A 23,684-nucleotide genomic window follows, 5' to 3' on the forward strand; every position below is an offset into this window, starting at 1 on the left:
GACACACTGCCACAGGCCCCAGAATGCACCCTTTTAAAACCTGCGGTAAGAACCTCAGCTGATTTTCTCAGAGGATTCTCCTTGGGATCTCAGGCATCAAGGGCAAGGTGTGCATTCAGGAGTAAGGACGTTCTACCTGGGGCTTCTTGTCTCTGAGGAGACAAAGTCAACCTTGGTGGTGGTGTTTGTGATGGACAAGACGACAGATGTACACCGTGACAGAGACAGGACTCCCAAAAGCCCACACTTCCCTGGGGCTGTTAGAACTCCATGGAAGCCCAGAAGTCTGGTTAAACCACAATGGGTTTTGATGGCTCCTATTATTTTTTTGTTTTTTAATTATGGAGAATGGCTAGGCATAGTGGCACATGCCTTTAACCCTAGTACTCAGGAGGCAGAGGCAGACGGATCTCTGAGTTCAAGGCCAGTCTGGCTTAGATTGAGTTCCAGGACAGCCAGGGCTACACAGAGAAGCCCTGTCTCAAAAAGAAACAAAAAAAAAAAAAAAATATGCATGTTTATATACACATGTATATTGTATGTGGTGTATGCATGCATATGCTTGTGTATGTTTGTGTACTTGCTTGTGTGAATGTACAGAGGCCAGGGTGGATCTTGGAATCATTTTTCTCAACCATTCCTCTACTCCTCTAACTTTTTTTTTTTCTTTTGAGACAGGGTTTGCTCTGTGTAGCCCTCGCTGTCCTGGAACTTGCTCTGTAGACCAGGCTGGCTTAGAACTCAGAGATCCACCTGCCTCTGCTTCCTGAGTGCTGGAATGAAAGGCATCAGTGATCTTTATTTCACTTTTTGAGATTGCCCCTGATGCACAATGGTTTGGGTAGGCTGGCTGGCTAGTGAGGTCCTGAGGTCGGTCTGTCTGTTTTTCCTCCCTAGCACTGGAGTTACAGACACCACCATGCCTGGGTTTACATGGGTGCTGGGATTTCGACTCCGGTCTTCACACGGTGTGGCAAACACTCTAGCCACTGAATCATCTCCGCAGCCCACAGGTGTTTTCCTGTTGTGCTGTGAGCTATTCCGGCTGTGCACACCTGTGCTTACACCGCACCGCTGACTACTGCTACCACACTCCTGTCTCCTCCTGTCTCCTTGCTGCCCTTATCAAGTCAGTGACACTTTTACTAACGGGGGAGGAGTGAGTTTTAAGGGCTATTCAAGAAATAACAACAAACAACCGCACAGAGCAGTCCTGACAACGGTCTCCTCTGAGCTCCCATTCTGGCCCGAGTGTGGAGTAGGAACACAGATGGTGACTAGAGAGCACTTCACACCGACGCTGTCCAGAGGCCAGTGACCTTACTGTCCCCACACTGAACACACCCGCTCAGGGCTTCTTACAGTCAGGACAAGGATCCACACTGACCTTTGTCAAGGCAGCTCTAGAGCCCTGCACCAGGAAGCCCTGGCTCACCAAGGGCCCCATCCCCACCCCCCACCCCCGCCTCTCAGATGCAGAACTTCGGGTCTCTGCTCAAGCCCCCTGAAACACCCCCTCATGGATGCGCAACTGTGCAGACGTGAATACTGTTGAGCATATGCGGCCTAATGAGGCTTGGACTCTCCCGAAGTGATCAGCCTGGCTGGGAAAACTATTTGAGGCTCTCCCTCTCTCTCTCTTTTTTTTGAGTGGTGTTTTTGGTTCTTTTGATATAGGGTTTCATGTAGCCTTGGCTGCCCTGAAACTTTCTACGTAGACCAGGCTGGCCTCAAACTCAGAGATCCACCTGCCTCTGCCACCTAAGTGTTAGGATCAAAGAGGTGTGCACACCCACGTCCAGCCTTCTTCTTCTTCTTCTTCTTTTTTGTGAGACAAGTTTTCATCATGTAGCCATGGTCTGAAACTTGCTATGTAGACCAGGCTAACCTTGAAGTCACAGAGATTCACCTGCTCACCACCTGGAAACTGCTCAGGTTAAAGGCATGTGCCCGCACCTGGCGCTCTTGTATTTACAGAGCACCTAAAGGCCAGCACGATGGCTCGTGGGTAAAGGTGCCCGTGGCCAAGCTGAGCTCAGTCCCTACCCCCCACATGGTGCAAGGGCTCCTCAAAGTCCTGACTTCCCCTTGCGTGGGAACACACACGTATAGTATAAACTATCTTTAAACGTAGAGAGGAAAGCATCTAGAACTGGTTTGCTACCAATGAGCTCTGCAGGCTTGTTTGGTCTCTTGTTGATGAACGTCTCAAAGGACTCCTTCATCAGGTTGATAAAGCGCTCATTCCTCTGGAAGCACACCTCCACCACGTGGTCTACTTTGTCCTTGAAGTCCAGCAGGTCTTGGACCATGTCTTTATCCTTCTCGGGATTGATGACAATGGTTGTCCCGAAGGTCTACGGAAGGAGACACAACCCCGTCAGCAGCGACAGGCCTGGGAAGGCGGAGCAGCCTTTGCTGTCTCACACCGTGACGGCAGGCCTGCCTCATCTGCCCTCTCGTCTGCCCTCTCGACTGCGGATACCTCTAGTACCCTGGGAGGTGGGGCCTGGCATTCAGGGAGGTTCTGCCCCAGTCCCAGGCAACACCCCTGGAAGATGCTGAGTGGTGCTGTACTGGCAAGTGAGGGACACAATGTCTGGAACACAGAGGTGGGAACTGGGACCGGAAGTCTTGAATTGGGCTTAGAAACACAGCAGCAGGCAGAGCAAACTGCTGAGCAGTGTGTGTCGGTTCCCAGTGAGCAGGCTCAGGCCTGACACAGCAGAGACTGCTGCTGTAGCAGAAACAAGTCTCTACATGAACGGACACAAAGCTGTTGTCACTACTGCAGCTGTCCCCCTGCAAGGTGGCCGTCACTGCGGGTCATCTTAAAAACATTCCTCAGGGCATTGGAAGATAGGGAACAGACGGCCCTCACACGCGTCCACCCCTCTGCAGGGTAGAGTGAGGGCCAGTGTGTACCTTGATGTATTCACTCCAGTGCTGCAGCAGAGCGTGCTGCCCCCCTTTCACCCGGCTGAACAGCTGGTACATCTGCGTGAGGTCAGGCACCCTGTTCTCGTCCAGCAGGTGGTCCAGCCCTAGGAGTATGCACAACAAGAGCAAGTCACAGCAGGAAGGCAGCGTTCCTGAGTGAAAACAGTCTAGTCCACACCAGTCAGTGCCTGGCTTGCAGACCTGGAGCACACACCTGCTAGAGGTATGCCTGTCTGGTTGCCTACCTGAGGTGGCTCAGATAGGTGGATCTCAGTTTTCTGAGTGCATTTGGAATGGATTATTTACTTTCTCATTTCACTAAAGCCCTTATTTAACAAAAGTAATGAGTCAAAAGATATTTAGACAAGTATTTGCCACGAGAAATTCACAATGCAAATTATTTGAGGTTTTGTCTGTTAGTCAGAAACACATTTGTTAGAAGATTAGTTCAGGGACTGGAGAGACGGCTCAGCAGGTAAAAAAGCATTTGCTGTTCCTGCAGAGGACCCAGGTTCTGTTTGCAGTCTACATCGTGGCTCACAACCATCTCTAACTCCAGTTCTAGGAGATCTGATGTTCTCTTCTGACCTCCACCCTTTTCTGACCACTGTGGGCATTGCATACATGTGGTGCACATACATACATGCAAGCTAAACACTCATGCATAAAATAAATATAAGCTGAAATTGATTCAATTGTAAGTTGTTGTTGTTTTTTTTGTTTTTGTTTTTTGTTTTTTGTTTTTTCGAGACAGGGTTTCTCTGTGTAGCTTTGCCTTTCCTGGAACTCACTCTGTAGACGAGGCTGGCCTCGAACTCACAGAGATCCGCCTGCCTCTGCTGGGATTAAAGACGTGCGCCGCCGCCGCTGCCACCACCACCACCACCCGGCAATTTTAAGTTTTAAATTGATTAATTTGATTCACATAATAAACTGTAAGACAAATAAGTACTGTCAAATATTTTATGTATTCAATATGGAATTTTAGAAATTTTATTCAATTATTTAGGTTTTATAATTTTATTATTTCATATTATATGAGCATTTTGCCTGTGTCTTAAGTACATGTACCACGTTTGTGCAGTGCCTGCAGAGGCCACAAGAGGGCATCAGAGATGCTCCCTGTAGACCTGGAGGTTGTGGGCTCTCAAGGCACTTGAGTCCCAGGTCTCTGTACTTGGCAGTACCTGCACACACAGGGTCAGGCGTGTGGAGGCACCCTCTGTACTAAGCTACAGGTTTGGCTGCTTGGTATGTCTCAAGATTACTTCTGAGCTAAACACACAAATAAGCTTTAACTTCTGTAAAATATCTCCCAGGAGTCCTAAATATCTTTAAAAAAGTTGAAGGGCCTTTACTTTTTGGAATGTTTCTAATATAACTGTGTATGTTGTTGTATGTACATGTGCGTTCGCACACATATCTGCAGGTGTCTGTTCGTCTGGGGGCCAGAGATTGATGCTGGTATCTTCTTCAATCATCCTCCATTTTGTTTTGCTTTTTATTTGGTTAGGCAGAGTCTCTTACTGAACCTGGAACTCACCGATTCAGCTAGACTGGCTGGCAGTAATCCTAGACATACTCCTGACTCTGCCCCCCAGTGCTGTGGTTACAGGTGACTGCTCCTACTGGCTTCTTAATGTGGATCCTGGAATCCACACTCAGGTCCTCATGCTTGACTGCATGGCAAGCACGTGATCAAGGCAAGCCTCTCCACAGCCACCACTAAAATCTACAACGAGCTTTTACAAGCACAATTCATCATTTCCTGGCCACAATTTAGCTTATCAAAGCATGCACTGAGACAATTTATGAAAATTTCTGTTATTCGCTTGTCGTGTGTTCATGAGTCTGGTGCCTCTGGAAGCCTGACAGGGAGTGTTGAGCCCCGGAGCTGGAGTTAGAGAGGTTCTGAGTTGTTTATCACATGTGCTGGTCCTGAGTGGAGCACAGACTTCAGTTTAAATCACACAGGATAGAAAATCTACCTTTCTGCAGGATTGCTGTCAAATGTTCCCCTAAGAGCTGTTTCTCCACACAGGCAATCAAGGGTTTCCTATAAAGAAAGACAAAGTGTCAGCAGAGGACTGGCTAGCCCCCAAAGGTTCAAGTTCAAGTCCCAACAGGCAGCCTACAGCCAAGTGGACGGAGGGCTAATGAATACATACATCATGACAACCGTTAACTCTGATTTTTGCTGACGATTCATTTCAGTTGTTTTTTTTTTTCTTCTTTCTTTCATGAGACAGGATCTCAATAGATAGCCCAAGTTGGTCTTGAAAACACCGTTTTTCTACCTCAGCTACCCAATGCTGAGATTAAAGGCATGTAGCACCACACCTGGCTGTTTGTAGCATTTCTAAACACAACTTGCTGAATATCACAGACAAGTCCATAGGTAGGTGCAGAAACATTGGCAGCAAGCACCCGAGCAGCCTGCCTGGTTGGTGTAGTTACACGTGCCTTATATCCTGGTTTCTGATTTTTACCTCTGCCCTTCATGGTTTGGCCCTTGGTGTCCCTTGCTTTCTGAACTGTAGACATAAAACTCCAGAACAGAGATTGGAGCCCTGCAGAGCGAGCCCAGTGGAGCAGTCTAGAAGCCGGCAGGGCCCATCCGGCAGTGCGGTCTACAGTCCTACTGCTCAGGCCTGCCCAAGCACTCTGGTCTCCATGTTCACGTCATGTTGGTCTCTTAGGCAGGATGGCTGCACGACGCTGTGGCACCCCTAGGCCTCCAACACCATCTCCCTCACAGTTTAGACTCTGACCTCCCCTCTCCTCCACCACGGACACAATCTTCCTGCACTTACTCTGCCTTAGAGTGTGTTCTCAGCCTTGCTCCGCACCCTGTAGCCCAGGAGGGACCGGCAAGTGAGGGGTTCCAGAGACTGGCTGACACCCACTTCTTGTCCATCTTCTACCCCAGGTCTGAGATACACTCCTGCAGCCCCACTCCTCACCCTGACCACCCGCACCCCACAATCGCTGGGCAAGTTCTGCTCATGGAACAGCCTGCTACAAGGTCTGGGCACATGAGCACCACACGGAACAGAACGGTGGAAAATGTGGTCTGACCACTACAGTCACAGGGACAGACACGGTCTGTCCTGGAACTCCCTATGTAGAGCTGGTCAGCCCTGAGCTCAGAGCTCACAGACCTCCCTTGGTCTCCCAAGTGCTGGGATCACAGGCATGCTCCACCACACACAGCCTCTTGGCCTTTCCTTATTCATAACTTACCTTTTCTTTTGAGAAGATCACAGAGAATCTGTTTTATTACAAGAATGTTTAACTTTAGACTTTTCTCAAGTCTTCATTTTAGAGTTTATAAGGAAGACTATTGGAGTTCAGTACCTAGTACCAATGTTTTAAATTGTGTCCTGTGCACATACCACAGCAGGTGTGGATGCCAGAGGAAACCTTCAGGAGTCTGGGGTATTGAACTCAGGCAGTCAGACTTGGCATCAAGTCATCTTCTTTCCGTTTTTTTGAGACAGAGTCTCAGTGTGTAGCCCTGGCTAGCCTAAAACTAGCTGTGTAGATCAGGATGGCTTTGTACTTACGGAGATTCACCTGCCTCTGACTCTTGGAACTTTAGGATTAAAAGTGTGCACCACTATGCCCAGCCTTCTATAAGGAACTTTTTAACCTATTTAAATCTCACAGCACCTACGGCGAAAGACGGGATTCATATCCCACCCTCCATAAAAATGGAGTTCAGGGATGTGGGTGGCCCTTTTGAGGGGAGCCTGGCGTGGCCGCTGCTTCTCCCTGGTTGCTTCTGCTCAGTCTCCTGTGCCTTCTCCTGACTCTTCTTCCCTATCAAGTATGAGTGTGATGCGCACATCAATATCCCCAAGCAATCCAGCATTCCCCAGGCTCGGCTCTGGACTAGGACCCATGGCGTCCCTCACTGGAAAGGAAGAACACAATCCTCTTAAAGGTGCTGTTTCCTGAACCCCCATGCTATGTCTCCTGAGATTCTGACCCCACCCCTCCTCTTGTCCCAACCCACAAGGAAGGACTGGAGCTTTGCATGGGTTTCCCCTCTGTGCCCTGCCGTGTTTCATCTCCTCACAGCAGAAATAACACACATCTTCAATAAACACACATGCTCACTCCCTTTTCATTTCCCCAGCTGCTCATCAACCCAAAGTCTAGAGGAACAAGACTGAGAAGAGGAGGACAAAGTGTACTGTTATCCTAAGGATTATGACTTCTAACCAAGGATGGAGAGGACTCAGCAGTGAAGCCTTGGCACTGCTCTTGCAGTACCCCGCACTCACACCAGGTGGCTCACAATCACCTATAACCCCAGCTCTAAGGGATCCCAAACCCATGGACTCCTCAGGCACCTGTACTCACATGCACATACCCACAGACTGCACCTAACTAAAGGTAATAAAAATCAATCTTGAAAAAACGAAAAGCTGGTAAGTGAAGGGTCTCACATCAGTGAAGATCTATCAGGTGAACAAAGTACTCAGGTGTTAGCTCAGGGGCCACTTTCCTTGACCAGCCACTCGTGATTGCGTGTGGTAGGAACAGTTTGTAATTGCTGAGCATGGGCAGACTATAAGCAAAGCATGGCCTTGTGAGCAGAACAACCTAAGAGCACTGGGTTAATAACCAGAGGTACAAGGTATTTTCTTTCTTTTTTGGGGGGGTGGGTGGGAGGTGACAGTGCGTGCATGCATGGGTGTAGCCCTGGCTGTCCTGGAACTCACTCTGTAGATCAGGCTGGCCTTGAATTCAGAGATCCACCTGCATCTGCCTCCCAAGTGCTGGGATTAAAGGCGTGCGCCGTAGACGCCCCACCCCGCCACCCCCCACCCCCACCCCGGCTATTTCAATATGCAGCAAGAAAGTCTGTGGCCTGTGAGAAACTGAAATGTCATCCAGGGACAGTGCTTACTGTGTGCTGTGGTCTAAGTAAGTGATCACTCGGTCTGCTTCCTCTTCTAGACGTTTACTCACATGGTTCAGATACTCTGGAACCTTCCAAAAAAATTTAACACATCAATGACAAAAGGACTTCTCACATTATTAGTATTTTCCTCATAAAATAGAAAACGAGCAATGAACACATTCAAGTCAAATATTAATAGATTACCAGGGGTGGGCAGGGTGGGAGGATGTGTGAGTGACAACTAGGAGGCTGGGGATCACCTCTAAAATTGGGGCCCAGGTTGCACTCACTGCTTACCACAAAGTGTTGGGGGATCAGTGGGCCCATATGGGTAAGTGACTAGGATCTGGGTAGAAAGCCCAAAGCTTGCTAGCAGCCACACATGAAGCTGTCCTGTCAGAGGTGATAGCTCTCCTGTAGCCAGAGGCTGCACACAGACGTCAGCTGTCTGGGCGGACAGTCCTCAGGGCCACTTGTTAACACTGCTGCAGCTAAATCCTGCTCTGACAGGCTGGCCATCTTTAAGGAGCAGGTTACTGTGTCTGCACTCAGGGCTCCCTTCAACTTGACGCCAGGGCCTAGGAAGCGGCTCAACAGGGTGGGTGATATTGCTATTACATCTGCATTATCACATGTATTATAGATTGCACATGTATTTTGGGGGGGATTCTACACACAGATGAACAATTTTGATTCTTTAATTATTTGTCTTTCATATTTAGGATTTACTCTTTATCTTTGCTTAGACATGCGCTCCTTTGCTACTCCACAAATTACTTTGGGGGGGGGGGGTTTAAAGCAAACGCAGTCGGCGCATCTCACCTCCCTGTCTTGCATCAGCCTCTGGCCTTCTGCAGCGTACAGACAGTTAGTCTCTTCCAAGAACTTCAGTTCAAACGAGTCTTTATACACCTAGGGAAGGAGCAGTTACTGACGAGTTCCACGCAGGAAGCCTGCCTTCTCAAGCACTAAGGGCCCGCTTTCTGGGTCAGCAGGTTGCAGCTTGTGGTCGTCATGTGCCACTGTTCTTTGGAAAACTTTTCCTACCGGGCCAGAGCCCTACCTGCTCTAAACACTAATGCTTCTTTAGCCTTTGTTCATCGGTAATTGGTTTTCCTGTTTTTTTTTTTTTTTTTTGGTTTTTCAAGACAGAGTTTCTCTGTAGCTTTGGAGTCTGTCCTGGACTAGCTCTGTAGACCAGGCTGGCCTCGAACTCACAGAGATCCGCCTGCATCTGCCTCCCGAGTGCTGGGATTAAAGGCGTGCACCACCACTGCCTGGCGGTTTTCCCTTTGTTTATGGTATATTTTCCAAAGAAATTAGCATTTTATACAGCCATACGAAGTATCAATCAGTCTTTTCTTCTGTGGCTCCTTGTGTAGGGTGGTGTTAGCCTCAGGCATTCTCTCCTTAAGGACTAGACAACCACATTTTCAGCTCATACTTTTGTGATCCTATTCCCCACTTACATCTCTGATGCCCGTGTTTTACTTTGGGACAGATGGCCATCACACACTCAAGACCAAGGCCTCACCTGGAGATCTGAGAGCATGCTTAACAGACTCCGAAGCAGGCTCCTGTCCACAGCCTCACCGCTTCTCTCACGCCCAATGAGCAGCAGGATCCCATCAATGGTCTTACTCTGCACCATCCTGTCACTGATGATATGGTTCCTAAACAGCTCTAGGCCCATGTCCCTGACAGGTAGAAAGCAGAACAAGGCTTTAGTTCGGCCTTGGATGCTCCACAAGCTTCACATGCACCGGGGAAAACCTGGTATTTGCTCATTAGAGCCAGAGCCTTGAGAAGGACTCTTAGGAACGTTTGTCTGGCCAGTCCAGGACGCCCGTGTCTCTACCCTAAATGAGGTTATTTCCTGGAGGTCAAGCTGACTACCCTGAGGTAGTCATGAGATACCTCACGCTACACTGGTACCCAACAATCAAATTGCTTTTGTGTGAGGCTGCCATCTGTGACTCACGGCTCACTATTTGTCAAGGGCCATGGGAGGCACTACGATACCCGCTCCCTCCGGAACCCTTCCTTCTCCTGTACTGTTCCCGCAGCCTCCTCTCTGGTCCACAGAAAGCACGTCTGAAACAACCCCAAGTTAATCCTACTTCCTCAGCTTGTAGCCCGGGAGTTTCGGCAAGTGCAGTAAAGGAAGGTGCCACTCTAACAGAGAAGACAGCAGGGCTGGTCAGACGCAGGAGGACACTCACCAGATAGAAGGCAGCATGGAGTTCTGGAGGACATAGGTGCGGTCCAGGAACAGGAAGATGCTTCTGATCATGATCTGAAGACCAGAGAGGAGAGGCACTCACACACCTATTCCCCTCCTTCACATAACCACCACCTGAGATCCGACTTTCTAGGCCCTCCTACATTTTAGCTGTCTTGAATGTAACAATCACTTCTTGATGGAAAACCCTCACACCTCAAGTTCCTCATTTTTATACATTCAACCTTTTCTTCTGTTTTTTTCAGCCCAGACTGCAAGGATTTTAAAGCATTCAACCTCAAGGATCTTGGAAATTTAATTATCTCAGGCGGTTGGTGGTGTCACATGCCTTTAATCCCAGAACTCGGGAGTCGTGGCAGGCAGAGCTCTGTGAGTTCAAGGCCAACTTGGTCTACGGGACGAGTTCCAGAACAGTCAAGGCTACACAGAGAAACCCTGTCTGGGTGGGAGGGGAGGGTGGGAGGGGGAAAATTTAATTATTTACCAACTCATGACACAATGATGCTTTTTGGATGGCTCGATACTAGTCTTTCTTGATTTCTTGAGATGGGTTTTCATGGCCTTAAACTCCTTATTTTCCTGTTTCTACTTCCTAAATGTGATTACAGGCACATAACAGAACCTCCATTCCCGGCTTAAATTTCCTAAGTCTTGCTACCCCTTCTTGAGGCTCGGGCTCCAGAGCACACTGTTGCAAGGGCAGCGATGTAGGCAGTGAGCTGTCCTGTCTTTGTTGGGGAAGCCCTGCATTTACCAGCTGGAACGGATTCCACCTTTGCTGAAACTGCTGACATTTGAAAACACCTTCCCTAATGGACATTCTTGTCTTTACATCCACACGGCTCAAAACGCTCATCCTCTGCTCCTCATCCTTACAAAGCAAAGACTCAGTCTACTTCAAGAAGCCACACACACTATCTTCTCTCACAGGTCACCAACAGCTGGGCCACACAAAAACTCACACCTGTGAAGACAAGTTAGCCACCACCACAGCCTAGGGTTTTGCCATTTAACTACAGCGAGGGCTGGAACTCAGGCCAAACTGCAATCAGACACCTGAGCTTCCTTTGAGAACACAGGGAGCCGCCTCCTCCTACATGCACACACCAACTGCTGACCTGGAGGCAGAGCTGGCCAGCACCCCTTCCTAGAAGTCTGAGGAAGCTCACCTCCCCACCCTACTTTACTGCTCAATTGTGGTGAAGGGTCCCTGAGCTCAGGCCTGAAGTTGTAGAAAGGCAGGTTAAGGCTGGTGTGAAGAAATCACTCCATTCTGTCTAGAGCAGAGGCTTGTAAAGCCAAAGGACAAGTGAGCAGGTATGGGTGAATCAGGCATTAACAATAAATAGTACTGACAGAGAATCCGGGCTGATGAAGGGCGCACACTTACCATCTGTCTGCAGTGATCTTGCCAGCACGTGTTAATCTTCTTTAGAAACAGAACGCTGTCTAGCGAGTCTGTGCAGACCTGCTAAGGAAGCTTCAAACATGCCAGTCCATCCCATTGTTGCGGCTTCCACTTTCATCTCAGGGCCCTTCCCGCCAGATGTCCTTCTAGTAACACTGAAAGTATAACCATTTACCATTCTAGTGTAAGCTACACTACCGTCCCAACACTTGTGAAAACCTAATCCCAAGGCAATAGTACCCAGAGGCAGAAAGACACCCTGGAGAGCTGTGCCATCCTATCCACAAAGCAGGCAGCTTTTAGCAGATGGAGTCTACTAGACTAGGGCCTGGGTCTTGGACTTCCAGCCTCCAGGTGGTGGCTTACAGGCCAGTTTACACATGGACTGACAGCCCAGCAGCTCCCAAGCAGGAGTGGATGCCTAGCCTCTGCCCACTGCCAGCTCCTTCCCTTTGGTGGTAACCTGCCTGACTCACCCCACCCCTTGGATCTGTCTCACTGCTTCGCCTTGGCTTCCGCTCTCTCCTCTCTTCTCTGCATTACTTTCCACTCCTGCCAGCTGACACGAATAACCAGGCGTGAGTGCTTCAGCTGGGTGGTCAGATTTCACCCAGAGGGCCACGATGGACCTTCTAGAACTGGGGTCTGGTGGGCCCGAGTATCCCACAGTCAGAGTGTATATAAAAGTATATAGACAGGCAGTGGTGGCGCATGCCTTTAATCGCAGCACTCAGGAGGCAGAGGCAGGTGGATCTCTGTGAGTTCGAGGCCAGCCTGATCTACAGAGAGTTCCCAGACAGCCAGGGATACACAGAGAAACCCCGTCTCAAAAAGAAAAAAAGAAATGCTATGTCTGGGCTGGAGAGATGGCTCAGACGTTAAGTGTACTGCATGTTTTTTCCAGAGATCCTGAGTTCAATTCCCAGCATCCACATGGTGGCTCATAACCATCTATAATGAGATCTGGTGCCCTCTTCTGGCCTGCAGGCATACATGCAGATAGAGTACTGTATACATAATAAATAAATACGTATTTTAAAAGTGTATAGCAGGGAGCTGGCAACTCTGTCTCAGCATCCTCAGAGATGAGATTACAGACATGTGCCTCTGTGTATGCGTGTGTGCACTTTTTTTTTGAGACAGGGTCTCACTATGTACTCTGGCTGGCCTGGAACTTGCTATTAGGATAATCTATAATTTTATGTATGTATTATGTATGTATGTGTGTATGAATGTGTACATGCATGTAGTGCCCAGAGAGAGCAGAAAGGGGCATCAGATCTGGAACTGGAGTTATGGATAGTTGTGAGACACCATGTGGGTTCTGGGAACTAAACCTCAATCCTCTGCAGAAGGAACAATTGCTCCTAACTGCTGAGCCATCTCTCCAGCCCCACTTATTTTTTTTAATTTTTAGATCCCCCGGCCCCCCCCCCCCCCCCCCCCCCGCAATGAAGTTTTTATTCGTGTGTGTGTGTGTGTGTGTGTGTGTGTGTGCGCGCGCGTGCAGTTAGAGGTATCACATCACCTGGAGCTTAAGTGAGCTGCCTGACGTAGGTCCTGGAAACTGAACTTGGGTCCTTGACAAGAGCAGCATGTGCTTTTACCAATGAGCCACCTCTCTAGCTCCTAGGATATTCCTTTTAAGAAATGGGCAAAATACAGCTTTTAAATAGAGATACCCAGAAGTGGGTTTCTGGAGAAGGATTTTCTTGCCCATTCTCATTGGATCTCTGAGCTCCCTAATATAGAAAAGGCAGTCCACGCAGGTGGAAAGCACCAGGTGTCTGTCCTGTGCTTCAGTCCTGTCTACCACTTGCTAGCACGTGGCACCATCCATGTCAATAGGTTCAAGTGTGGCAGGGTCACCCACCTCGGCTCACATGAGGAAACACAGTGTGCCCAGATGGAGGAAAAACTTGGTAAGTGTGCCACAGTCAGGGCAGAGAAGCCCTGATCTTGTCAGTCAAGGGCAGCTGGGAGAGGCGGGTGATGCTGGCCCAGCCTTAGGAGGGGAAGAGAATGCTCAGGGAGATAGTGAGGCCACAGGCACATCTGTGCAGGTGACCATAAACACAGCAGGCCAGACAAAAAGGTCCAGTTTCTCACCTCCTCAGTCTCAGGAAGCATATTCACAAGTTTAGACAGTCAGAGGAAAGGTCTGTCAGCACATTACCCTGGGAGAATGCTTCTATGATGGTAAAATATGTCAGACCACTATCTGTGCAAAGCAAGACAAAGGTTGGCCACAGGACTTTCAGCAGGTTGAGAGACGCCACAAGCCTGATGACAGATCTGCAAAGTTCCTATTACCTTCACATTGGCCAGCTGGAGCTGTGTGGCAGTGAGCCTGCATGGGCCTTTAAGATTAAACCGGAGTTAAACTGACACTGGTCCATCTGATGCTACCTGGCAGCTCAAGAGTCACCAATAACCATGGAGTAGTTGTACCTGACCCTGTATCTCTAAGATGTAAGGGTCCAATGGCAATGTTCTCTAATAGAGTTCTGTTAAGTAACTTACACAGGTCTCCAGATCAATCATTTTCTGATATTTCCCATAACAGTACTCAGTACCACAGAGCATGGTGTTGACCAAGATCCTATGCACCCTGCTCGAGTTCGGCCAACTCTAGGATGCAAGGCTCACAGCATCCCCAGTGCCAGAAGTGAGTAATTCTAGGCAGTGGGATGCACAGACGCCAGAGGGTCTGTTGTGGCTTCTGCCGAGGCAGCTTTCTGGTGGCCACTCTTGTCTCCCTTCAATCCCTACCAAGGACTTGCACCATGAAAGGGAAGTACACCCTTCACGGTACAATAAAAACCCAATAGCCAGAATGCTTAGGACAGACCATGAGAAACTGCCAATCACATTTAAAGGACAGCAAAACTCTGTTGTGTATATTGGGCTGGAAGAGTGACCGGCCAGTAGTGACTTATACTCCAGAGGGTGTCCACTGTTATCCACGGCACCGACGCACTCATTCAAATCACTGGCTGCTTGGCTTCAGCATCTCAATCAGGTAGAGAAAAATCATCTAACATTGATCTACTTAATTACCAATCTCCTCATGGATCAATACACCTGGCCAAAACTGCTTGACCCTCAGCACAGCATGAGGCCAGTCACACCTCAGGTCACAGGTGAGCTTTCCTTCTTTGGCTTTCTCTTCTGGAAGCCTGTGGCAGCAACTGATTCTTGCCAATGGGCTGGCTCTTCTCACTCTGCCTGCCATGTTTCTGCACAGGCCATCCAATAGCACCATCTCCTCTGCGGGCCTCCTGACCCCTCAGCACTTCCCTCCTCTGGCTGGTGGGCTAGCCTTCCTTTATGTCCAGAGGTGCACATGGTCTTTTGCTGCACAGATGCCTGTCTGTGACCTCCATTAGAGGGAGGGAGGGACTCAGTGCGGTTTCCAGGACCTAGTTTGATGTCTGGCAGCACAAACAGCTACTTTGGAAATGTGTTGGCCGGAGAAGGTTCTAGGCTGCGTGCTGGCCCGAGTTCTAGACTGTGCCATCATTCTGCCCAAGAGATCACATAACAACTTGATTGAGCTTTTGCTTAGAAACCTGTAAGTCATCTCAGTGACTTGTACAGCTTCAAGTGCAACTCCTCGATGGCACATCCAGAGTCAAATGCGGTCTGTGACCTGGACTGCACACCAGACTCTGCTCAGTTAAGAACGTACTGTGCACTCCCCCACCTTCACTGTCTGGGTCCATCCCACTGTCCTTCAAGGCCAATTCCATGTCCTTCAATTCAGTGGTATCCTCCGCACCCTCCAGCCCCTGGTGGGGCTCTGCCTGGTTTCTGTTCTGCTGCATGTGTCTGGGGGTCAAGACATGTTGTCACTAAGGAATCTAATGTGTTAGTGCCTCTTTCCTCCTGTAAAACAAACCATGACTCTTATAATCCTGGTTTGTTAACAAGAAACAGCGTACTTCCCCAACTCTACCCTGGGCTCGGGTTCCATGGAGGATGGAAATCAGGCACACAGCCACTTTCTATAATCCACGATCAAGACACTGAGTTGGAAACAAAGGCTTACTAAATATGTGACCACTTTGGTCAACCCCCAGAGTGGGATTAATTTGCAGGAGGATAATTAAAGCAGGTAATCAAGAAGTGGTTTCCAGCTAAGTGGGATTAGAGCGAAACAGTATGAGCTGACCCTGATGGGCACTGGTGTCCTAGACCATGACATCTAGTGTCACTCTCAGCCCAGATGCCAGGCTCCTCCAGGACTCTGAATGGGGCAGAAGCTCTACACGCCTCACAGATATCTCCCGAGGTAAGAGTGCATGCTGGCAGACTCCTCTAGGGTATGTGGTCACCATGATCTTGTACAATCTTGCAGCCGTTAGTTCAGAACACTTGTCAGAGAATAGAGAGGCATCCTGATAGAAGCCCACGTAGCAGAAACCTAGACCATAAAGGCCTCAACATCCAGCAACACTGCCTGCCTGCTGCTCTGCATTAACAGGCTCTGTACAGCTGGTAAGACCATGTTCCCTTTGATGAGAGCCACAGGAAGAAAAAAGGTCTCCTGAACCAGGAGAAAATCTTGAATAGGCAGGTTCTGGGATTTGTTTTATACATCCTAAAACTGTGTCCTAAAACTGGCAATGGGTTTGGGGACCAGCCTGAGGCCAGGTCCTACAGATGTCCTTGTGGGCATGAGTCACAGGTGACACGGCGGCGGAGGATTTGCCGCCGCCCTCTGCCCAGAGCTGTGCACAGCACATGCCTGAATAATTCCCGTCTTCAGCTGATCACCGTGGCCACCGCTCCTTTGTCGGGTTCCGTCCTGGGAGGCACAGTCTCAGACCAGACAGGCAGGTTCTCCTGCATGCTCACGATAGCACACAATCCATCAGGAGAAACTGGATGCAGCAAGGACCCAAGCACAGTCCTCGGGTGAAGCCAGATCCACGGTCAGATGGTAAGGAGGGACCTTGTTCCTACAACTACCCACCTGTGGGGACCAGGAAAGACCCACCGTCTAGACGAGACAGGCTTCCTGACACCCTGACTTGGGCCTGTGAGACAATGAGCAGACAAACTATGGGGCTGTACCCCGATTCCTGACAGACACAAGCCGCAAAATAAACTGGGTATGTTTGAAGCAGCCACATTTGTGGGGATTTGTTCCATATTATAGAAAATGAATACAGATGGTTTTTATTAAAGGACAGAACTTAAATTTTAAGGCATTTTCAGAAATTTTCCTAAACACTCCAACTAGATGCATAAATGGAGGTTGTTTACGCTCATTCATAGCAGTAATTTAGAAGCTATAAATTTCACTTAGAAATCTAATACAATGAGTTATGAAACAAACATAGGCCCTTTGTTCTATGAGAGGATTTAAAGCTTGTTCCTTTAGTATTAAGGATATTCACTAGTTCTTTATCCCATTTGAAAATGATCTGTGTAATAAACAGGCAAGAAAAGCAAAGCAAAGAAAGGATATTCTCTGAACGGAAGGATCTGGGCCTGGACGTGGTCTTCACAGACCTGGCGCAGCTGCTTGTAGAGCGTCGGGGAGACTTTGTGAGAACAAAGGTTTTCCACAGCCTACAACAAAGGGAAAGGTGACTGTCACCAGAGTCCAAGCTCTCCAGCCTGCAGGGCTGATGCCACCTGGGTCTTCAGGGCCTGCGAGCAAGCCCGGGACTAGGGCGCTGGCACCACTGGGTGCAGCGCAGTGAGGGCAATGGCCAACAAGAAGGGCTCAGACCCACGGTGCGCTACACCCGCCATCCCGAGGACTGGGGGCCTGGCACCCCAAGTCTCCAGCGTCGCCCTAGCTCAGTGGTTTCTCTATCAGGCTGCAAAACAGTACTAGGACTCTAGAGCAGGTTTGGATCTTGTGGCCATTTTCTGATTCTCTAGGCTGAGGTGGGACCCACATTTATTATCTTGAGAATGACCATGTGAAACCAGGGCAGTGATGGGAGGGGAGCAGAACTCCTGCTCAAGCATGGCAGGGCCTCCACCTATGGTGAGTGGAAGTTGAAAGAACAGACTCCTGAGTGATACAGGCCAAGCTATGATGATCGGTGTTTACTTACTGATTGACTGATGTAGAATTCATTTGTTTTGTCTTAATGAAGAAAAGACAACTTTTGTTTTGTTTTGAGGCAAGGTTTCTCTGTGTATCCCTGGCTGCCCTGGATCTCATTCTGTAGACCAGGTTGGCCTTAAACTCACAGAGATCCACCTGCCTCTGCCTGCCGAGAGCTGGGATTAAAGGTGTGTGCCACCACCATCTGGTGAAAAAACAACTTTTAAAGCAGAAAAACATTAAATATTTCTACCCACTAAAAGAATATACATTCTTACCAGTCCCTAATTAAACCTCTCAAATCTCATTCAAGAGTGAAATATAAACAGAAATGTTTTCTACTATAATACTTTAGAACAATTAAAAAAAGTTCTAAAGAGAATGCAGGAACTTTCCACCAGTTCCCTTTCCTCAAAGTGGCTCCACGTCTTATAGTAGAGGTTCTGCCTCAGTCCACATTTACAAGTACAAAGTCAGTTTTTATACATGTGCATGCCTGCATACATCTATTTTGTCAAAATCGTGTGTGTGTGTGTGTGTGTGTGTGTGTGTGTGTGTGTGTGTGTGATACTGTCCCTCATGAAGCAACAATTTGTAAGGACCATTTTCTCTTTCCTCTTGAGACAGTCCCACTATGTAGCCCTGGCTGCCTTGGAACTTTTCTGTAGAACAGGCTGGCCTCGAACTCTCAGAGCTCCTCCTGCCTCTGCCTCCCGAGTGCACCAGCAGTCCCAGCAGATGAGCATTTTCTGAGCGCGGACTCTTGAGCTGGAGCCAGTAATCCTCAAACCACTTTTCCTAGCTGTGACGTGTTATCACTGTCACTCACTACTGACAGGAAACACACTGAGACTTGTTTGTTTTGAATATTAAGGTACCTCAAGGCAGGCGGCACCCGCAGGCAGTACAGACTTGCTGTAAGCCTGAGTACAAGTGTGTGCCACCAGACCTGGTTCTTGAGACTGTTTCTAAATTGACCCTTGATGTAAGAAGGGTCAAGTCAGGCTAAGACAATGTGCTGTGGGCATTTAAGAGTCACCTCAGAGAAGCAAGATTTAGTCCAACAACCAAAGGTGGGATATGGCAGGTTTTGGATTTTGCTTGTACCAGTTCATAGCTGTTCCTCATATCAACTCATTCCTAAAAATTATTGCTCATATATCCCCAAGGGTCACTCCTCACAGCAGACTATTTTGTGACCAACAACTGTCTGCAACCCCAGTTGTAGGAGATCTGACACCTTCCATACTGTGGGCACTAGATATGGAATGTGGTGCACAGATACGCATGCAGGAAAAACATCCGCACACATTAAATAACATAATGATAATAAAAAACAAAACGGCTCCACTAGGGAATCCCCTCAAACATTTAAGAAAGAAATGACATCAACTGTATACAAGGAAGAAAGAATCATTTCAAACTCATAAGGCTAACATTACTTTGACACGCAAACTGATCAAAGATATAGAAAGGAAAGAATACATTAAGACAAAATTAACAAAACATTAACAACTCAAACCAATACATGAAACAGGCACAATGGCAGGTACTTCAATTCCAGCAGCACTCAGGAGGCAGAGGCAGGTGGATTTCTATGATTTTGAGGATAGCCTTGTCTACATAGTGAGCAGCCAGCCGAGGCTACATAGTGAGACCATGTCTCAAAAAAAAAAAAAAAAAAAAAAAAAAAAAAGGGTACATTTCAGCCAAGTATGATATAGCCTAAGTACCAAATACTGTCATTATACTTAAAAGAGGAAAAAAAATTAATGAACATAATTGACAAACTAAGAGACAAACCCACCGGATCTCTCACCAGCTGCAGAAACATGCTTTCACTAGACCAGGAGCAGAAAGGCACCTCCTACGTGGTAGCATTACACTCAGCAGTGGTAAAACACAAGTGGCCTGAGACCTGGCAGACAAGTGGCCTGCTCTTTTACTTCTAACCACTGTCCCGGAGGCTCCTGCCCGTACAGCAAGACAAGGTAAAGAAATAACAGGCCCGACATTGAGACGGGAAAAGCTTTCTAGTTAGATACGACTGTCTGGGCGGAAGACCCAGTGGGTCTACGGAAAATCTTGAAGCAGACAAGGCTGGCAAGTTAGAAGGACAGCTTCAACACAAAAAAACAACAATGTTTCTATATAAGTGAGAATCACAAATCAGAATTAAGATAAGGCAAAAATTCCACAAAAGGTTTGTAACATCTGTAAACCAAAACAAGAAACACTGCTGAGAAATAGTTAAAGAAACCCAACAGGGTGCTATCTATCTTCAAGGCTGAGTCAGTTCTCTCTAAACGATCTAATGGAGTCACCATGATCTCAATCAAATCTTAGCTGACTTCCTGGAAGGAGCCAGAAAACAGATCCTAAGATTCCTACAGGAATACAAAGGACCAAGACTGCTGAAACAACTGTGAAGAGACACAAAGCTGGCGGCTGACCCTTCCTGACTTGACACCTGTCACACTCGCTCCTAGAGGGACAGTCGCTCTGTCTTTGAGAAAGGCAGTTGGACAACAGTGTGCCCAGCACCCGGAGAATTACAGGGAAAACACTGCATTTAGATTCATATCTCACAACACACACAGAAGTCCACAAGGTATAGATCACAGATCTAAATGTAAAACTTTCAACTCTAAATGTCTACAAGGGAAATACAAGAGCTTAGATCAGCACAAAGATCTGTTTGTTTTGTTGAGACAGGGTCTCATGTAACTGGCCTAGAGCTGGCTAGTAAAAGGCTGGCCTTGAACTCCTCAATCTCCTATGCCTGCCAGTGCTGGGATTACAGGAGTGTGCTACTATTCTCAACTATGGCAAAGATTTCTTATTTTTTAGGCGGATACTAAAAGCACAACCTTAAAGAACTGCTGATACATTGGACTTCAAAATGTAAATCACTGTTCTTCAAAGGACATAGATCAGTTAAGGGGTAAGTTACAGACTAGAAGAAAATATTTGTAACTTGTATCTGGAAGAATACATATTAAATCCACACATTCAATAATAGGAAAATAATCTAAGAAAATGAAGCTGGACATACTGGCTTATGTCTACAATCCTAGAACTTGGGAGGCTGAAGCAGGAGGGCTATAAGTTTGCAGCCAGAGTGGGCTACATAGAGAGATAAAAGGGGGAGGAAGAGGAGAGGAGGGAGGGGAGGAGAGGGGAGAGGAGGAGAGGGGAGGAGGGGAGGCAGGCAAGCAGACAAAAGGTCTGAATAGTTAACTTCATCAAAAAAGGCTACAGAATAGCAATAAATGTATGAAGAGATGCCTGATATCAGTAGGGACTGTAAATTAAACCACATGTAAAGCTGACAGCACCAAATGCTGGTGAGAATGTGGAGCAAACAGGACCCCCATACCACTAGCAGAGTGCAAAATGGTATGGCCACTTAGAAAAGCAGGCAGTTTCTTATGACATTAAGCACAGGTCTTCTGTAATCCCTCTGAGATAGCTTCCTGAGAGGAATGGGAACACACGCCCACTCAAGATGTATTCAATGTTCATAGCAGCTTTGCTGGCATGTTTCCACTGGACACCCAAACATCCTCCACCTGATGACTACACCAATTGTACTACATCCACACTACTCATTAATAAAAATAGTACACACTTGGGGGCACATGGCATGGTTTGAGAGGGTAGCTGGGGTTGGTGAAGGGAGGCGGGAATGTGATGTAATTCTATTTCAAGTAAAAAACGTATTTAAAAAAATAAAACAACAACAACAACAATACACCAAACTGCTAAACACTATTCTAAGTAAAAGCCAGATAACAAAAGATGGCAAATGCATGACTCCTTTTAGATAGACAGGACAGAGTAACTGGAAACAGCAATGGCTGCCAGGGTAGGAGACAGAAAGGGATGGTGGGAAGGGCCTGCGATTCTTCGTGGGCGATGGAAACAGTCTGTATTTTCATGGGGTGGGGGCAGCAAAACAATGCATATTAGGCCATTAAAATCTACTGTAAGAACAAGTATGTTAGGGTAAACCTGTAACTCCCACAGGAGGATTACCTTGAGTTTGGGGCAGCCTGGGCTACACAATCAAACTCTTAAAAAATAAAACTAGCCAACTCCCCCTCCCCCTCCCCCTAAAAAAAAAAAGCTACTGGAGTACAAGTTATATATAAATTATACTTCAAGAAAGCTGGTTAAAAAAACGATCAGGGGTGTGGTGGCACATTCAACCATGTGGGAAGCTTTAGGCAGGAGGATTGCTGTAAGTTACAGGCCAGGCTGGAATATACAGCAAGTAACTTAAGTCAGCCAGCACTCTGTAGCAAGACTCTTACTCACAAAGGGAGCTGGGTAGAGACTTGGGAGAGATGGCTCAGTGGTGAAGAGTACACGAGGACTTGAGATTGGTTCCCAGGACCTACGGCTCACAACCACCTAACTCAGGCTCCAGAGCGGCCCAACACTTCTGGCCTCCAGCTCCCTACTCCCATTCATACCCACCCACACCCACACTTAAAATAATAAAGGGGAATCTTCAGGGAATCTTCAGGGAGGGCACAGTGGTGCACACCGTTAGTCCCAGCACTCAGGAGGCGGAGGTGGGAGGATCTCTGTGAATTTCAGGCCACTTGATCTACATAGTGAGTTCCAGACCAGCCTACAGTGAGACCCTATCTAAACAAAATAAAAACAAAACCTTAAAAAGAAAAAAACCCGTCGGGCGGTGGTGGCGCACGCCTTTAATCCTAGCACTCGGGAGGCAGAGGCAGGCGAATCTCTGTGAATTCAATTCTCTGGTCCACAGAGCGAGATTCAGGAAGGACAACAAAATTACATGGAGAAACCCTGTCTCCAAAAACCCCCCAAAAAAAAGAAAAAGAAAAAGAAAGAAAATCCCTCTCCCTCAATACATCAATTTACAAACTTAAGACAAAGAACAGACACATGTACACCAATCTATCACCCAAAATGCTTGGAAAAAGTGTTATGAATTAGATTTTTTTCCCTCTGGATTTGATACATGAATACGCATAATGATGTATTTGGGGGATGGGACTCAAGTCTAAACACAAAATTAATTCAAATCTCATATACCTTAAACACAATTTGAAGATCTATTTTTACTTATCATTATGTGGGTGCATGAGGCGTCTGTGTAGGTCCCTGTGACATGGCTAGAGTCTGGAGGTCAGAGGACACCTGCAGTCAGTTTCCTCCCATCTTTTCGAGGGGTCTGAGGTTTGAACACTGGCTGCAAAGCCTGTTCTGCCAAAGCTTTGACCCACTGAGCCCCCCACTGGCCCTAGCTTAAGGAGCTGTATACACCAGTTTTAGCACACATTGTGTTCCGACCAAGGCCATCAGAAGAGGTCAAGTGTTGTGCTCAGAGTTTTGGATCAGGAGTGCTCAATCTGTAACAATTTCCTTTCGGTACCATTGTTTATTCTTCTTTTCCGTACTTTCTGTAACTTATAATATATTCACTTTGTAACCAGGATAAAACAAAACAGTAAATTCATGACTTCAGCGTAATTAATTATATGCTTCATCATCACCTAAAATAGACTATTTGGCGAACATTATTGTATAAAACCATGGCAGAAGTCTGCTTGAAACAGCAAAATGTACTTCTGATAATATTTTTTCTGCTGTGGACACTGACCATCTTGAAGTGAAAACTACCCAAATCAGTCTGCAAACCTCCTATGCAGCAATTAAACAACAAAACAGTGTGTGTGTGTGTGTGTGTGTGTGTGTGTGTGTGTGTGTGTGTGTTAGTGGGCAGGGCACGACCCAGGGACCCTACTAGCAAGTGGAGCCGAAGTGAATTTTATGTGTAACTATCTGGCATTCTGCTAACACTGAAGACTGCTGGAGCCCCCCGTGGCTCTCAGCCCCCAACACCTCCTTTCTCCTGGTGATGGGAACACTTACACCTCCCAAGCAGCCTGATGTAAGCCTCAACACACAGCACTAATCCAGGGCGGCGATCCACAGAAACACCTGCTGACCGGGGGCTTCGCGGCTTCCGCTAGGGAAGGCAGGCTCGGGCCGCAGCGTTTTCCCCCCCGGCAGGCCTCCCTAGCGTCGGCGACCGTGGCTGCGGGAGGAGGAGGAGGAGGAAAACAGC

General features: G+C 47.7%; 1 protein-coding gene across 1 annotated transcript in view; it reads right to left on the reverse strand.

The window, feature by feature from the left end:
• Nucleotides 1-23,684, reverse strand: part of Cul4a (cullin 4A) — a 38,367-nt gene that overhangs the window by 14,049 nt on the left and 634 nt on the right. The window contains exons 3-11 of the mRNA XM_076553719.1: nucleotides 16,978-17,082; nucleotides 11,485-11,553; nucleotides 10,075-10,148; nucleotides 9,387-9,549; nucleotides 8,675-8,764; nucleotides 7,859-7,941; nucleotides 4,929-4,996; nucleotides 2,926-3,044; nucleotides 2,165-2,357 (exon numbers count right to left, since the gene is read on the reverse strand). Of these exons, the coding sequence (XP_076409834.1) occupies nucleotides 2,165-2,357; nucleotides 2,926-3,044; nucleotides 4,929-4,996; nucleotides 7,859-7,941; nucleotides 8,675-8,764; nucleotides 9,387-9,549; nucleotides 10,075-10,148; nucleotides 11,485-11,553; nucleotides 16,978-17,082 (964 nt within the window). The remainder of the gene's footprint in view (nucleotides 1-2,164; nucleotides 2,358-2,925; nucleotides 3,045-4,928; nucleotides 4,997-7,858; nucleotides 7,942-8,674; nucleotides 8,765-9,386; nucleotides 9,550-10,074; nucleotides 10,149-11,484; nucleotides 11,554-16,977; nucleotides 17,083-23,684) is intronic.

This window comes from Peromyscus maniculatus, chromosome 17 (assembly GCF_049852395.1).
Source record: "Peromyscus maniculatus bairdii isolate BWxNUB_F1_BW_parent chromosome 17, HU_Pman_BW_mat_3.1, whole genome shotgun sequence".
Lineage (NCBI taxonomy): Eukaryota > Metazoa > Chordata > Mammalia > Rodentia > Cricetidae > Peromyscus > Peromyscus maniculatus.